The 13,789-nt window shown below is 40.0% G+C and overlaps 2 protein-coding genes across 4 annotated transcripts in view; one reads left to right on the forward strand and one right to left on the reverse strand.

The window, feature by feature from the left end:
• The first annotated feature begins 229 nt into the window (after positions 1-229).
• Positions 230-8,470, forward strand: hprt1l (hypoxanthine phosphoribosyltransferase 1, like). Its single transcript, XM_008311962.3, has 9 exons — positions 230-757; positions 1,111-1,217; positions 2,492-2,675; positions 2,947-3,012; positions 3,095-3,112; positions 5,345-5,427; positions 5,925-5,971; positions 6,343-6,419; positions 7,178-8,470. The coding sequence occupies exons 1-9, from the start codon at positions 740-742 to the stop codon at positions 7,223-7,225; spliced, it is 648 nt and encodes a 215-aa protein (XP_008310184.1). The 5' UTR covers positions 230-739; the 3' UTR covers positions 7,226-8,470.
• LOC103380139 (nuclear factor of activated T-cells 5-like) overlaps positions 8,021-13,789 on the reverse strand; it is a 22,597-nt gene continuing 16,828 nt past the window's right edge. For all 3 annotated transcript variants that reach the window (XM_025055946.1, XM_008311961.3, XM_025055947.1), the window contains exon 12: positions 8,021-13,317. In XM_025055946.1, the coding sequence (XP_024911714.1) occupies positions 12,914-13,317 (404 nt within the window). In that variant the 3' untranslated portion in view covers positions 8,021-12,913. The remainder of the gene's footprint in view (positions 13,318-13,789) is intronic.

The raw sequence follows: 13,789 nt of genomic DNA on the forward strand, positions 1-13,789 counted from the left end.
AGTAGTGGAGTTTTTGCTCATTAACTGTTACTAAATTATATATATTTTAAATGTATTGCTAAACTTATAAAGACATCCATGTTACTATAAAATGTGTGAAAAAATTGAATAAAAAAAAGCAAAGTGAAATCTCAGGAAGTCATATTCATTACCATCGGAGGATCCATCAAAGACAAACAAAGACCTTTAATTGTCATCAAAAATCGCCGATAAATACAACACGCATAATGTTACGTCATCTACGTTACCTTGTGGCTCTCTTCGAAGGGTGGGCGGAGCTGTCGGCCGTTAGATTTTAACAACGTCATCTTCTGTAACAAGCTTTCTCCCCGTTGCTGCTAAAAAGCTCTCGATAGTAGTTCTAGTTGTAAGCAGGCCCTCGTGGGACAAATCAGATTATTACGGAGGGATTTTCACGTGTGACGTAACGGCTTTATCCTGCCAAACACTCGCAACAAGACGAGCGTTTCTTGTTCATTCGCTCGGGTTCGCTCACCGCCTTCGCTCAAGCGTCCACTTAAACGACAGCTCTTAGTAGTAAATTAGGCGGCGTCTAGCGCTGCCGCTTCGTTTCGCTCGCGCAGAGCGAAGTGTACGTATCTAATGCAGTGGGGCGCCGCTCGTGCGGCACTTCTCTCCTGTCCCTGCCTCTCAACACCTCTCCTTAGCTCTCCGGGACTTCACTATGACTCCTTAGACAGGTCCTCGCCCCCGAGAGAAGCGGAACACCGGCGGAAACATGGCTTCTTTTCTCCAGGTGAGACAGTGACGGTTCTTTGTGATTTGTTTGCTCGTAGTGATGATAAGTTGCTCACTTATCTGGGTGTGGCTGTGCAGTGTTTCTGTCGGCGGGCCTGTTTAAACACAGCACATCACAGCAGGTGTAAACGGCTGCCCTCATCACAGTCTTTCACTAGTACTGCCTCATCAGCGTGTGATGTGTGTGTGTGTGTGTGTGTGTGTTCACCCCCGTCATCCCTCTCATCCGCGTGTGTGTGTTTACATAAACAGGTGGTTGAGAGGTTAGTGTTGCTATGGGCATGTGGCTCACTCTAATCGATTATCTGTTAGTAGTAACCACTCTAACTGGTGCTATGTTCCCTAATCCAGATCGCTGATGACGAGAAAGGCTACGAACTGGAGCTCTTCTGCATCCCCAGACATTATGAAAACGATCTAGACAAGGTGATCATCCCTCATGGACTCATCATGGACAGGTAAGGCAGTCTGTAGCAGCTTCCCCGACACCTGTTATCATGTACACTTTTTTATTCTTCACCTCAGATACATTTCTCTGTACAAAATTACACTAACAAATCACTCAAGCACGCATTTGTCCACACATTTGAATTGCTTTTAGAGGGCGTAGTTTGATGGCTAGTGCGGTGTAGTATACCGCATTGTAAGCCTGGCTTTAACAGTCAGCAAAGGTCAGCTGTGATCGACATAGGAGAATTTGCAGTGTTGGATAATTGTATTTTTAAAAGAACAAAAACTCTGTACTTGAGTGCATGGCAATGACGGAAGCACGACATGCTAAGAAATGTGAATGTCCTAAGAGACACAATTTTTAAATAGTAAATAAAAAGCTTTTTCTGTCACACAGCACAATTTTTGTACAAGATCTGAAGTATAAATTAAGATACGTTATGACATCAGAGGTGTGTAGTCTAAGAGAAAAGCATGTAGTCAGCGCTAGTCCCCAGCATAGAATAGAATGACCTCAGCCTTTACTCCTGTGAATGTTATTTACCACCAGCTCAGATCAGTCATTTATAAATCATTATAAATTATCAAAGGTCAGATCAGTGAAGCTTAGTCACAACTCTGTATAATGGACTCCTTATCCATACATTATAATTACAAACTGAAGACACATTGTATTACTTCATGGAAAGTGCATTGTGCTTGCAGTACCTATCATACAAGATCTATTGTTTTTTAAAAAATACATCCAGAGCTCTTGCTGCCAGACATCAATAGTGACTCAAACTTGCTGGTCAAATCAAGTTGTGCCAAAACTGCTGTGCCGCCAGATTGCGGCTTTTTTACAGTAAGGTTGTTTCCTGAAGTACATATAAAATGCTGATTTAATGGTATAAAAAATATGCATTTTTGTATTGATGATTTAATACGAATATATCATATGCCAATAAACATACCAAAAAATTCCATACTAGCTGTTATGCATGATCAGTGAACTGTTTTTTTTTTTATTTGACAGAAAAAGTGAATTAGAAGAAATGCCAGGAAGTAGCACTGAAAATTTTGAAAAGTTTGTTATTTTCACACTGATAGCTGCTAGAGGGCACTTTAGTCTTGTCCACAATTATCTGCTACTCCCGTAAGTCGCACTTTTTTCATCCTTTGGCTGGTGCGACTTATATTCATGATTAGTGATAGTAGTAGTCCGGAAAATACGGTACATTACTGCATGGACTTTTGAATTCTAATGTATGACGCACACATGTTCGTCTCCTATCTTGTCCAGGACAGAGCGTCTTGCCCGAGACATAATCCAGGACATGGGAGGACACCACATAGTGGCACTGTGTGTGCTAAAAGGCGGCTATAAGTTCTTTGCAGACCTCCTGGACTACATAAAGGCACTGAACCAGAACAGTGATAAATCAGTCCCACTCACTGTGGATTTCATTAGGGTGAAGAGCTACTGTGTAAGCTACCCTCTTTCATTTCATTTCCAGGAACTGATGTGATGTGTATTACTGGATGTGGACTTGGCAAAGTAGAAAGAAGAATTATTTTGAGCTCCAATCACATATTGACTGCTGTGAGAACTCAGCACGCTACTGCAGCCCTGTTTAATATTAAATGTAGATTTGAAAAAAAAAGTCAGTCTGTCACTTAAGCCATGCAAGGCTAGGAGAGGTTCACTTGTGCTGTAATCAAACTTGGAATTGTTATATCATCTTCTCTTTGTCTTAGAATGACAAGTCAACAAATAAGGTCAAAGTCATTGGAGGAGATGAGCTGTCCAGTCTGGAAGGCAAGGTTGGTGTTTGTACGTCAGGGAGGGAACACACTGATGCGAATGAATACTTGATCTTAACTGTTCTTCTTTTTTATTTTCTAGAATGTTTTGATCGTAGAGGTAAGACTTTTTTTTGTCTTCTATGTATGTGGCAGTCCTTAGGGAAAATGTATATTAAAAAATATATGAAATAGAACAGGGCTGTCCACACTTTTTTTGGCTTTGGGTTACTAAAAATGACCAGGCTTAAGTGATGACGGTGAAAACCAAAGAGTGGCCAATGTTACAAATATTTCAGTAAAGGAAATAGTGGTGGTATGGAAAGTGCAGCAAAGTGAGGCGTTTTGGTTGAGAGGGGACAAGAAGCGCAGTGTGTAGCATTAGGAAGTACAGGAGACTATTCCAATCAGATAGATGTAGACAGACGTACTGAGGTTAGAGTACTTAGGCTTAGAGAGCAGTGGTGAAAGCCAAGCAGAAGACTTAGCACAAAATGTATTAGAGACAGTTTGTACAGTTGCCTAGAAAGACTAATTCAAACAGCTGAGTAACAGAGGAGGACAGACTGATGAGAGATAGTTAATGAAGTGCAGCAGCACAATAATGCAATAAGATGATAGTTTATCATGTCTTAAGGCTAAGGATGCACAATTGTAGAAGGATGTTTAGTTTTATAAGTGACAGTGTTCAAAATAGCTATTCGTTATGAAATTATAATTACACTGTACAACGTTTGTAAACCAATGGTATCCCATCCAATTTCATTTGTTGATCACTTTAAATCGTCCAGCAGTGGACCAAAGAGTACAGATACATGTACATAAAAACATAATACTATTAAACAGACATAAAATGACACACCAAGAGTTTTCTCTGTAAACGGCGGAGAACTGAACAGCAGTGGAAGGGTTAATGATACTGCAGCGTCAAACACCAGCGCCAGATTTAACTGTAGCACAGTCAAGAGCAACAGGGACATGTTCCCAAAACACTGCATCACACATTTCTAAGTTAAGAACTTGCAACCCATATGATAAACAAGATCCGGTGTGTATCCGCGTTCATATATAGGACCGGACACTGAATGCACAAAATTATATGAGTCATGAAGATAAAGAACATCGGTTGTCATTGGCTTATCAGGACAACATACGTGTATATTAAAACACCCAACGATAAGAACGCCATCATGTTTAGGCATAAACTCTGCCAGCAAAAATCATTCGCAAACTCTTTGGGCGGCCGAAAGATGACTGCACACCGCACTGTGTGACGGCAAAGCAACTCAAATAAACTCGGTTCAAAGCTAGTAAACGACCATGATGACTGCTGCTTACCTTTATAATGAATCTTGAAAACAGCCGAAGTTCCTCCTCCTCGGACTGACATCCGCGGGGAATTGAAATGAGCCAAAAGTTCGGTGAGAGCACTGGACTCACCAACACCTGTCCAAGTCTCGGAAATACAGTGGAAGTCTAATCTTCCTGATGTGAAGAAATCCTGGTTTGCCAGCGAGCTGCCATTTACCGAGTAATCTCTGGTGGGTCCCCGAGGTTAGTCCACCTCGTCCCACGTCCACCACAAACGAAATGTACCAAATCTTCGGCAGGACATTGAAGTTCCAGCAGTGCTTAGCGACTATACACCAGCAGTGGGTCGACATTAGTAGCGACAAGAACATCGCAAATACGCACAACTCAGTCAGTGATAGACAGGCCACTCACCGGCGCCATCTTGACACTCGCCATTTACAGCCGGTATCATCAATCCACAGTTTAAAGCATTCAACCCAAAACGTAATCTTTTTACAGAAGCGTTTTCCAAACAACCATTTAAAGGATAAGGTTATTTATTTATTATTTATTTAAAAAAGTTTGAAAAGAATGGTATTTTTTACCGAGAGCAAACACAAGTTCATTATTATAAGTAATATGATTTGTGGGTGTAATATGTGTGACACTCAATGCAGGGCCCGCTTCAAACAATGGTGCAGTGCAGTTATGTGCTGTTTTGATGGGTATGCTGAAATCCCAGGAACTAATAGATACCTGAGTCAGCTCAGGGACTCAGGTATCTATTAGTTTTAAATGTTAACAAACCAAACCCGCACTTTGGTTCATAAAACTAGTACTTCTTTTGAATATATTTTTAAATTTTGCCCAAAACAAAGCAATTGATTAGTTAATATTTAAAAAAAGTAATATCTTTTGTAGACCCCTATTTAACAGAATTGTTATTATGTATTTAACAGAAAGTCAAAGAGATAAACTGCAGCTCCATCCTGGTTGAGTTTCTTTTTTTGTTCAAGCCCCCATGCTACTGTAATTCACTCCTCTACCACTATGTTCACAGGATATTGTTGAGACGGGGAAGACGATGCAAACACTACTGTCCTTACTGGGTAAAAGTAGTCCCAAGATGGTTAAAGTTGTAAGGTCGGCATCACAACATGATTGACCGAACAGAACACTCTGCAATGTGTCGTCTGTGTGTTTTAACATGTATATACAGGAGGGCCTCGGTTTACTCCTGGACCTATGCCGTTTCGTGGTTTACATTGCCATCTCCCAAGAAATTATTAAGAAAGTCTTGTTCAATCATTCCAAAGTTTAACGTTAAAACTCGTCAACAAGTTTGCATGGGAGCTAGTTTTTTGCCTTTCATTGTGGCACACAAGCATAAGTCAGACTCTTCTGATGTTTTTATGTCCTAGGTGAGTGACATAGGTACTAATGTACAGTATGTGAGTTCCTAACTGTGAAAATCGAGTTACATCACATTGTAGGAACGGAACTCCAATGTAAGTTGAGAACCCCCCTGTATATACAGTACGTGTGTGTGTGTGTGTGTGTGTGTGTGTGTTTATACAATTGGAATACATCAACTTTTGTCCAAATAGAAGATCAACCTTTTTTTTTTTTTTTTGTTAAAGCCTTTTGGTGAAGAGGACACTGCGCAGCACAGGCTACAGACCAGACTGTGAGTATCTACGCCTTTTAACAAGAACTGTCATCTGTTGAATTGTAAATTATTTTTTTTAAGTTGTTCTTTTTACTGCAGGATTAACATTTGTGACAGTTAAGCACTAAATCACCGAAGCACGCCCGATAATCTCTCACTCCCACTGACTCTGATTATGCAATGCTTTTAGCTTTGAGATGGTTAATCTCTTTAGGATTCTCCCTTTGACTTTCCACTCTGAAGTAGTGACTGTCTAAACAACTTAGTGGGCGGTCACTTCTTCTACTCTCACTGTTTTAGAATCTTTGTTTTCCCAACTTGTAATCTCTGCTGTAATTGAATGTTTTCTTTTGAAATCTTACTATGAAATTATCCATACTGATTTTTAGACTTCGGCTTCGAGGTACCAGATACCTTTCTCGTGGGCTACGCTCTGGATTATAACGAGTACTTCAGGGATCTCAGCGTAAGTTTGCTCTGGTTCAACTGCTGTCAGTGAAATGTCAGTCAGAAGGAATTTACCCCATCACAGTTCAGTATGGTCCTGTGCATTAACTCAGTCAATGTACTTCCGATGTAGTACTGGCATAACAAAAGCAGTCGCTTTGATCCAGATTTTTTTTCTGCTCTGCACCCAGTGGGATGTAGGTGGGGGTGGTTTTAGAATCCCAAGGGCTCCTGACTGATAGGGGCTGAGAAAATATGAATAGGGATGTCCAATATTGACTTTTGCCGATATTGTCCAAACAACTAATTTTTAATTCCGATATCAACTGATACCGATATAGACTTGGTAATATTTATTTATTTATCTTTACTAACCACTGCATGAGTTGCTGGGACCAGCATTTTGCATACAATTTCCTGAATATTAAAATTGATTAATACAATGAGCTGCAATGCTGCCGTTTCTCTCCAATACTATTATCAGAGCACACATCATTTGGTGAAGCCCAGGCAATTACGTTATCAGGTTTTCAAATTAAATACATTTTCCTGCTGCGCTCCCACTAAAATAGCTAAAATAGCTCTGCGCCCTCTACCTCAGAACCACTGCTCTACCTCAAGCTCAAAGCTGACCTGTCATTTTAGAATACATTAGAGAAATCCACTTTTCTATCATTTTAATAAACCTGTCCCAATTGTTTTAAATCGAACTCCTGCTCTTGATGACACAACAGAACTCGCCATAAATCTAATGCTCTCCGTTTTCCTTTATTGCAGCACATCTGCGTCCTGAACGACCAAGCCAAGGAGAAGTACAGAGTGTGAGCAGATGTACGCTGCAGAAGCCACTGCTGCATATTTGAATGACAACTGTGACGAACCTCCTCGGCTTTGCTGTTTCTTTTTTTTATTTGTATTTTTTTTTTACCCAAGAAACCAAAAAACAAAACATTTTAGTTGTATGTTGTAAATGTAAATAGATCAGAGTGGATTTATTTTGCAGCTATTCATAAGTTAGTTTTAAATATAGAACATATTTTGTTTGTTGTAATTTATTATACTTTTTATTTTAATTTAAGTGCGTTTGTTACTTTATCTGGGAGGACAGTGTTGTACTGTTACCTAAAATGCCAGTCTCCTCCTTTGCGTAAAAAACAAAGATTTGGATTGTTTACTGTATTCATCTATCATATGCAATGTTTTCACAAAGAACCTGTTTACAGCAATACGAATATATATAAATATATTATTTTTTAGGTTTCTGCCACTGATGGTGCAATTTACAGTTTTACAGAGCATACTAGTACTTTAAGTTACATTGAAGAAACATATGTTTCTACCTGTCCACAATTCATTATTTTTTTTCCAAAGTGTTATGTTTGCACCAGATGATGAAGAAATAAGAAAATAAATTAAAAGGAATTTGCATGTAGTGAAATAAAATTGTATGGTTTACTACCAGGGACAAATGACCAATCAGCCTCGTCACAAAATCATTTACCATCATTCCCAAGTGTCAAATCTTATGTCAGTTTTATAGTTGTATTAGGGGTTCCTAGAATCCCTCCCCAAACTAGAAACAGTGGACTCAGAAAAGTCTTTAGAACAGATGAGAGGAAAGACGTTTGATTTTTTATTTTATTAATGTAGCAGCAGGATTACAGATATAAACAGAAGAGTATACAAATGTCAATAACAAGGCAAAGTACATGTTAATAGTTTGAATGTATGATAACACACCAGGTTTGACCTTTTGTCCCTACTGCGGGGTCTTAAGGCTAAGATATTTAAAAGCCCAAACTACGGCAAATGGATAAAAGAGAACTGTCGAGAGTACACGAAATAGGATGCAAACTAGGAAGGGTGAGCGAAACGATTACACGAGAGATATAGCTCACATGGTTGGCAATTAACAGTTAAAAAGTAGAGTTTTTCTCTGATCAAGCGTTTCACAGCAACAACAGTAATGTCAACAAGCACATCAACACAAGAAAGCACTCGATGAAAACCCATCTTCTCATGGACGTCTCCTTTTTCACATCTATAAATCTCACCAGGCGTGGGTGGGGGTAAAAAAAAAACTAAAGCATATTCAACACAAAAAACAAGGTGAAACAAGCGGCACAACATGTATGTATGGAGTATTTTCTGTGTAATCTTGATGTTGATTTCTAAAGACAGAATATTATCGCTAAAGTATCCTGGTATGTGTGTGTGTGTGTGTTTGCTGTGGAGAAGACACTAGTGATACTAATTTTGGAGAAAACAAAAGGGAGTGGAGTGGGATAGCGGTGACGAAACATCAGCGAACACAGCGGAGTAACGGCGAAGTAATCAAGGCACACGACGTTCTGTTGAAAGCAATCACAAATTCAAATATAAGATACCCCTGCAGTATAGTTCACATTTGAATACGAGAGGATATTCGTCCACACGACTGGAGGGCTGAGAATTGATCTTGAGTAAAGATGTTATGTGCTGTCTTCACCACCATTACAGTAATGGCTGCGTCTGGTGGAAGGTTCCGAGAGTCAGATCGAGTGTCCTTGATCTCTCTGAGTGAAAGTACCGGATGTTAGGGTGTGAAATGATGCCAATCTGAAAAATCTGTCAAATGTTAGGGACAGAAATGACACACAGTGTTCTCCCTCCCTCCCTGCCTCTCACCCACATCTCCCTCTACACCTCTAAATATCATATATATTCATCGAATTGGTCCGATGTCGGACGCAGAGTGACCTCTACATCCACACCATGAGGTAACATTTACATTCATGAAAGTGAAGTCACAGGCGGCTCTGCTGTGTCTCTATCGGGCTTTGCTGTTTCTGCACTTCCTCTGCAACGTTATGTGCTTTTAAATCTCGTATCCAAGAAGAATGGAATGCTTCACCACGACCGTGCTCTCGCCTGATCTACAGTTAAATGGATGGAGTCAAGGTGTTGCCGAGATGCATGACGCTGAAAACACACGTACAAGAACCCACAAAACGTACAAACCGGTTAACGTCGATGTTACAGTTACTGTATTAACAGTCTAATCGGATTCTAGCATTTGTTTTGTTTTTCTCCTTCAGGCCGATTCAATTACATTTCCAGTTTCAGTCATACTTATTGACAATCTGTCACCGAATTTTCTGGAAGAAAAAACACACCAGCGATGATATTCTGTGCTAAACCCTTCATTTTTACAAAAATACTCTACATTTTGATATGTGGATAAAAAATCCTTAAAAAGATAAGTTACTTTAAAATGTATCACTATGCCGTAAGACAACGGTGGTGACTATGAAAAATGTCAGCAGAAATGTGTGAGCAACAATACTTCTAATCAGTTATTCATACTCTACAAAACTGGACTTTTGGCTAAAGCCAATATGGAAAATACAGCAGTGTTACTATGCATCAAAAATAGAGCCATGTTATGAGAAATGTAAAAAACAAACGGAAATGTTACGTGAACACAGCAGAGTACCTTCAAAGATCTGTTCGAAATGTATTTGATAGTATGTCAAAGTGGTGTCTGTGTTAAAAACTGGGTTATTTCAAGTTCATGAGTGAGTTAAAGGAGAAAATATAACAAGGGTTTTTTTTTTGTGTTTTTTTTTTTCAAACACTTTTCACTAGCGGACTTTAGCCTGACCTGAGCGAATGCTCCCCAGTCTTGACCCCCAGAACCTCAGCCAGTGCTCAGGACTCCACCTTGCATTGACCAACCAAGACATCAACAAAAGTATAAAATGGTAACAACAGTACCAACTTCCCATCAGGAGTGCCTCCTGATCATGGCGTTAGAGGCAAAATCAAAATGGCAGCCTCTATGTAACAGAGATTTCATTTAGCAGAGGATGGAAACTGAGTGCCAATGTCAAATCTGTGCCAGCCTGTACGGGCAACCGACACCCACACAGAAACCTAACTATTCGACACAACACAAAGTAAAAACAGTTGCCGGGTTACAGAATAAACATCACATTGAAATCCTTCATTACTTTGAACAGTCTACATGAACAAAAGACTCCTGTTTTCCCTCAAGTGTCAGGAACACAAAGGGCGATGCTGACGATGCTTCTGTGGGAATGGCTATTTTGAACAGATTCAAACTGGACCACTCAGACTGAACAGGAAGAGGGCTTCACCTGCACACCCATGTCCAAGATCTCCAAAATATTCCAACACCAGAAAATGCCAAATGCTTGTCACATGCTTTTCATCTTACAAAGACAATAATTGTGGCATTTTAAATTTTGGTTTTTCCCCCATGTGTCTGTCTCTTTGTTGTAACTAAATCAAAGTAGAAATTCAGTCAGGTGAGTAAAGAGCTGTGATTGGACATGGTTCGGCTGGTTACAGGAAAACAGGTTATAAAGTGCTTGCTATAAAATGGGTTTAAAAACACAACACTCCATTCATCACAAGTGGACGTTTCTCCCTCTCTCCATATTACATTAGTAAAAGACACCAAACTTCTCTAAAACAAAAAGATAGACTTGCTTAAAACGCTTCTCAAAATCTGAGAGAGGAAGCTGACGAGGCTTAGACACGACAGAAACACTGAGTGGTGCCAAGAAGGCCACAAAAGGCTAAGTCACATTTTCTTTTCCATTCACGTTGAATCTCATGTGTGAGTGTCTAACAGCCTCACCTTTCGGCGCTGTGGACTTTTTGAATTTCACATTCAGCTCTTCTCTGTCTATAGTCTGCTGCGGTGTCTTAACATCCTAAATATGCACGATGTTCGAAGGCATCACTTTTTTTTTTAACATCTTTTCAAAACTTGAGATAAAATAATGTTTTGTAAACTGCTCACTCTTCCATATCGTGTGTTTCCAGAGGGCAAATTACTCTAATTCAAGGAAATGAAGCCAAGGCATGTGTTTAATGTGATGCATTTTAAAGCATATATTTAACCTAATGAGGAGGTGAAGTGTTACTTCTATGAATTACAGCAGTTCTCCTTTTTAAACTGTTGACCTTAACTAGTGACTGTCCGTAGGGCACAGACACAGCCATCAAGTCACATAATCTTAACCTATTTGAAGCCTGGATGCATCTATAATGACTCAATGAAGTAGCCCGTAACCAGGTACCAGCCATTAGTCAGTCGCCACAGTCTTTTGACAAGGGCCTTAACTGAAAATTTTCCAGGACAATGTTAATTGACCTCAAATATTTATACTTTCCTTGCCTTCTGACCCTATACTGGAACAGCAATCGGCTGCTGGCTGTCATTCTCTATAGACTTCGATGGGGAAGACTGAGCAGAAAACATCACTTTGATCTCATCAGGAGTTCCTTTTCGTCTCTGTAGCTAAAACCTTTTGTCCCTCTGCCCTTGGTTTCTATTCGGAAGAATCAGGGACATACTAAAAATAACCCTTACATCTTCAACTTTCTTTTCTCCCACGATATAACTTAAGTCCCCATGGCTACTGTATGTAAAGGGTCGGCTTAATTTAAACACCAGAGAAGGGAAATAAATGTTACGTAAAAGTCCTTCGTCCTCCTCCTGATTTACAGCTTCCCTCACATATCCACGTACGAAATACTCACACTTCACCATGTGCGTATCTGCAGAAGGTGAGTTGAAACAGTCACAAAATGAGATTCAACCTAAAGTGTGCAGTGTCATTTTTCAGTCTGCTGCTGCTTGTTTCATCTGGTCTGTCCAGTCTTACAGCCTCATCTCTGTCACATTTCTACTATTCCTTCCAATTCATTGTTGACATTCAATCCTTTTCTAATTTTTTTCCCCACTAAAACTGACCACCTTGCATCATCCTGCATCTTCAATCTTCTTTTAGGCTCACATTATTTCAAAGTACTCAGATGAGTAAACACTGCATTTCTGAGATTGATTGACAAACTCTTTGATCCTACAGGAGGGGCAGTAACAAACACACAAATTCAACAATGAATGGATATTGGCTCTACAAAAAAAAAAACAGAAAACAAAATAAAAATGTCACTTAAACAGAGTTCGCTCCTAATTTGTGTACTGAGAAAAACGGATTATGTGCGGCATGTGGTTTCTATACCAAATGTCGTAGATACAGATATCACCATCAAGGCATGATTCTGTCTCATTTTAATTTTTTATTCTCTATCAAACGCGAGGCCACACAGTGGCATGGCGGTCAGCACTCTTGCCTTACAGCAAGAAGATCACCGGCTTAACTGATGCTGTGGGTTTTCTCTGGGTACTTTGGTTTCCTCCCTCAGTTTGAGATTTGGGTTAACTGAACTCTCTTAATTGACCGAGGGTGTGAATGTGAGTGTGAATGGTCTCCGTGATTATGAATGTCTCTAAATATGTGGCCCAGCGATGAACTGGTGAACTCTGTAAACCCGGTTTACCTCACCTTCTGCTGGCAATGGCTCCAGCTTCTCTCATGACCCTGGACTGGACGGTTATAAGTGATATAGGATGGATGAATGGATGGATGGATATCAAATGAATACATTTTAGCTACATATAACTCACTATCTCTGATGACCACATTGTCCAAATAATCATGACTTCTGTAGACTTTCCAGTAGGTCCTCGATTTTATCCATGTTCGATGCTGCAGAGATGGACGCCTCCAGTTGATTCTGTAGGCTTTGCATCTCTGACTCTAGACTGGTCTGCATTGGGGTTGGCAAGCTAGTCTCTATGGAGGCCTGCAGCGTTGACTGCAGGGAAGTTTGCGTGTCAGTCTGCATTGCATTTTGCAGACTGCTTTGCAGGGCATTATCTAAGCTGGACTGAATTTGTGCCTGGAGGGTGTTCTGTAAGCTGCTGTGCAAGGAGACAGGCATGGAAGAGGCAGCCTGGGACATGGGCTGGTCCAGCAGCGGCTGCATGTGACCGGAGTTCTGGGTTTGGTGTTGAGTTGGCAGAGAGGGTCTGACAGAACCATGCATCTGCGTTGATTCTGGCACGACAAGAAAATGGTACACATGAATGTCATGGTAAAAGTGCTATACAGTAGACAATAATGACTTTAAATTTTTGCACATTGACTAATCTGACAATAAAGTTAAGGCCGAGTTGTGTAATGACGTCATCGACACATTGTAAATTCTGAACATTACGGTCAGAGCTTTTACTAATATATAAACACAGCAATCAGTTGTTCTGTCAGCTCCCCACGAGATACTGTATTTTCCAGACTATAAGTCTCTCCGAAGTATGAGTCGCACCAGCCAGCTAGAGTGTCCTCTAGTGGCTGTCAGTGTGAAAATTACAAACATTCAAATGTATGTATTTTAATACATGTCGTACCTGAGTATAAGTTGCAAACCCAACAAAGGATGAAAAAAAGTGCAACTTATAGTCTGTAAAATATGGTACTCGTATCTCAAATAACTTTTTTACTCTTGATTTTCTGACAGTTCCTTTGAACT

The sequence above is a fragment of the Cynoglossus semilaevis genome, chromosome 6 (assembly GCF_000523025.1).
Source record: "Cynoglossus semilaevis isolate Cse_v1.0 chromosome 6, Cse_v1.0, whole genome shotgun sequence".
Lineage (NCBI taxonomy): Eukaryota > Metazoa > Chordata > Actinopteri > Pleuronectiformes > Cynoglossidae > Cynoglossus > Cynoglossus semilaevis.

What these genes read in the sequence shown, in the direction of transcription:
- hprt1l (XM_008311962.3), top strand. An exon ending in CATGGACTCATCATGGACAG is followed by an intron (nt 1,218 to 2,491) that starts GTAAGGCAGTCT and finishes TATCTTGTCCAG; the next exon opens with GACAGAGCGTCTTGCCCGAG. An exon ending in TTAGGGTGAAGAGCTACTGT is followed by an intron (nt 2,676 to 2,946) that starts GTAAGCTACCCT and finishes TCTTTGTCTTAG; the next exon opens with AATGACAAGTCAACAAATAA.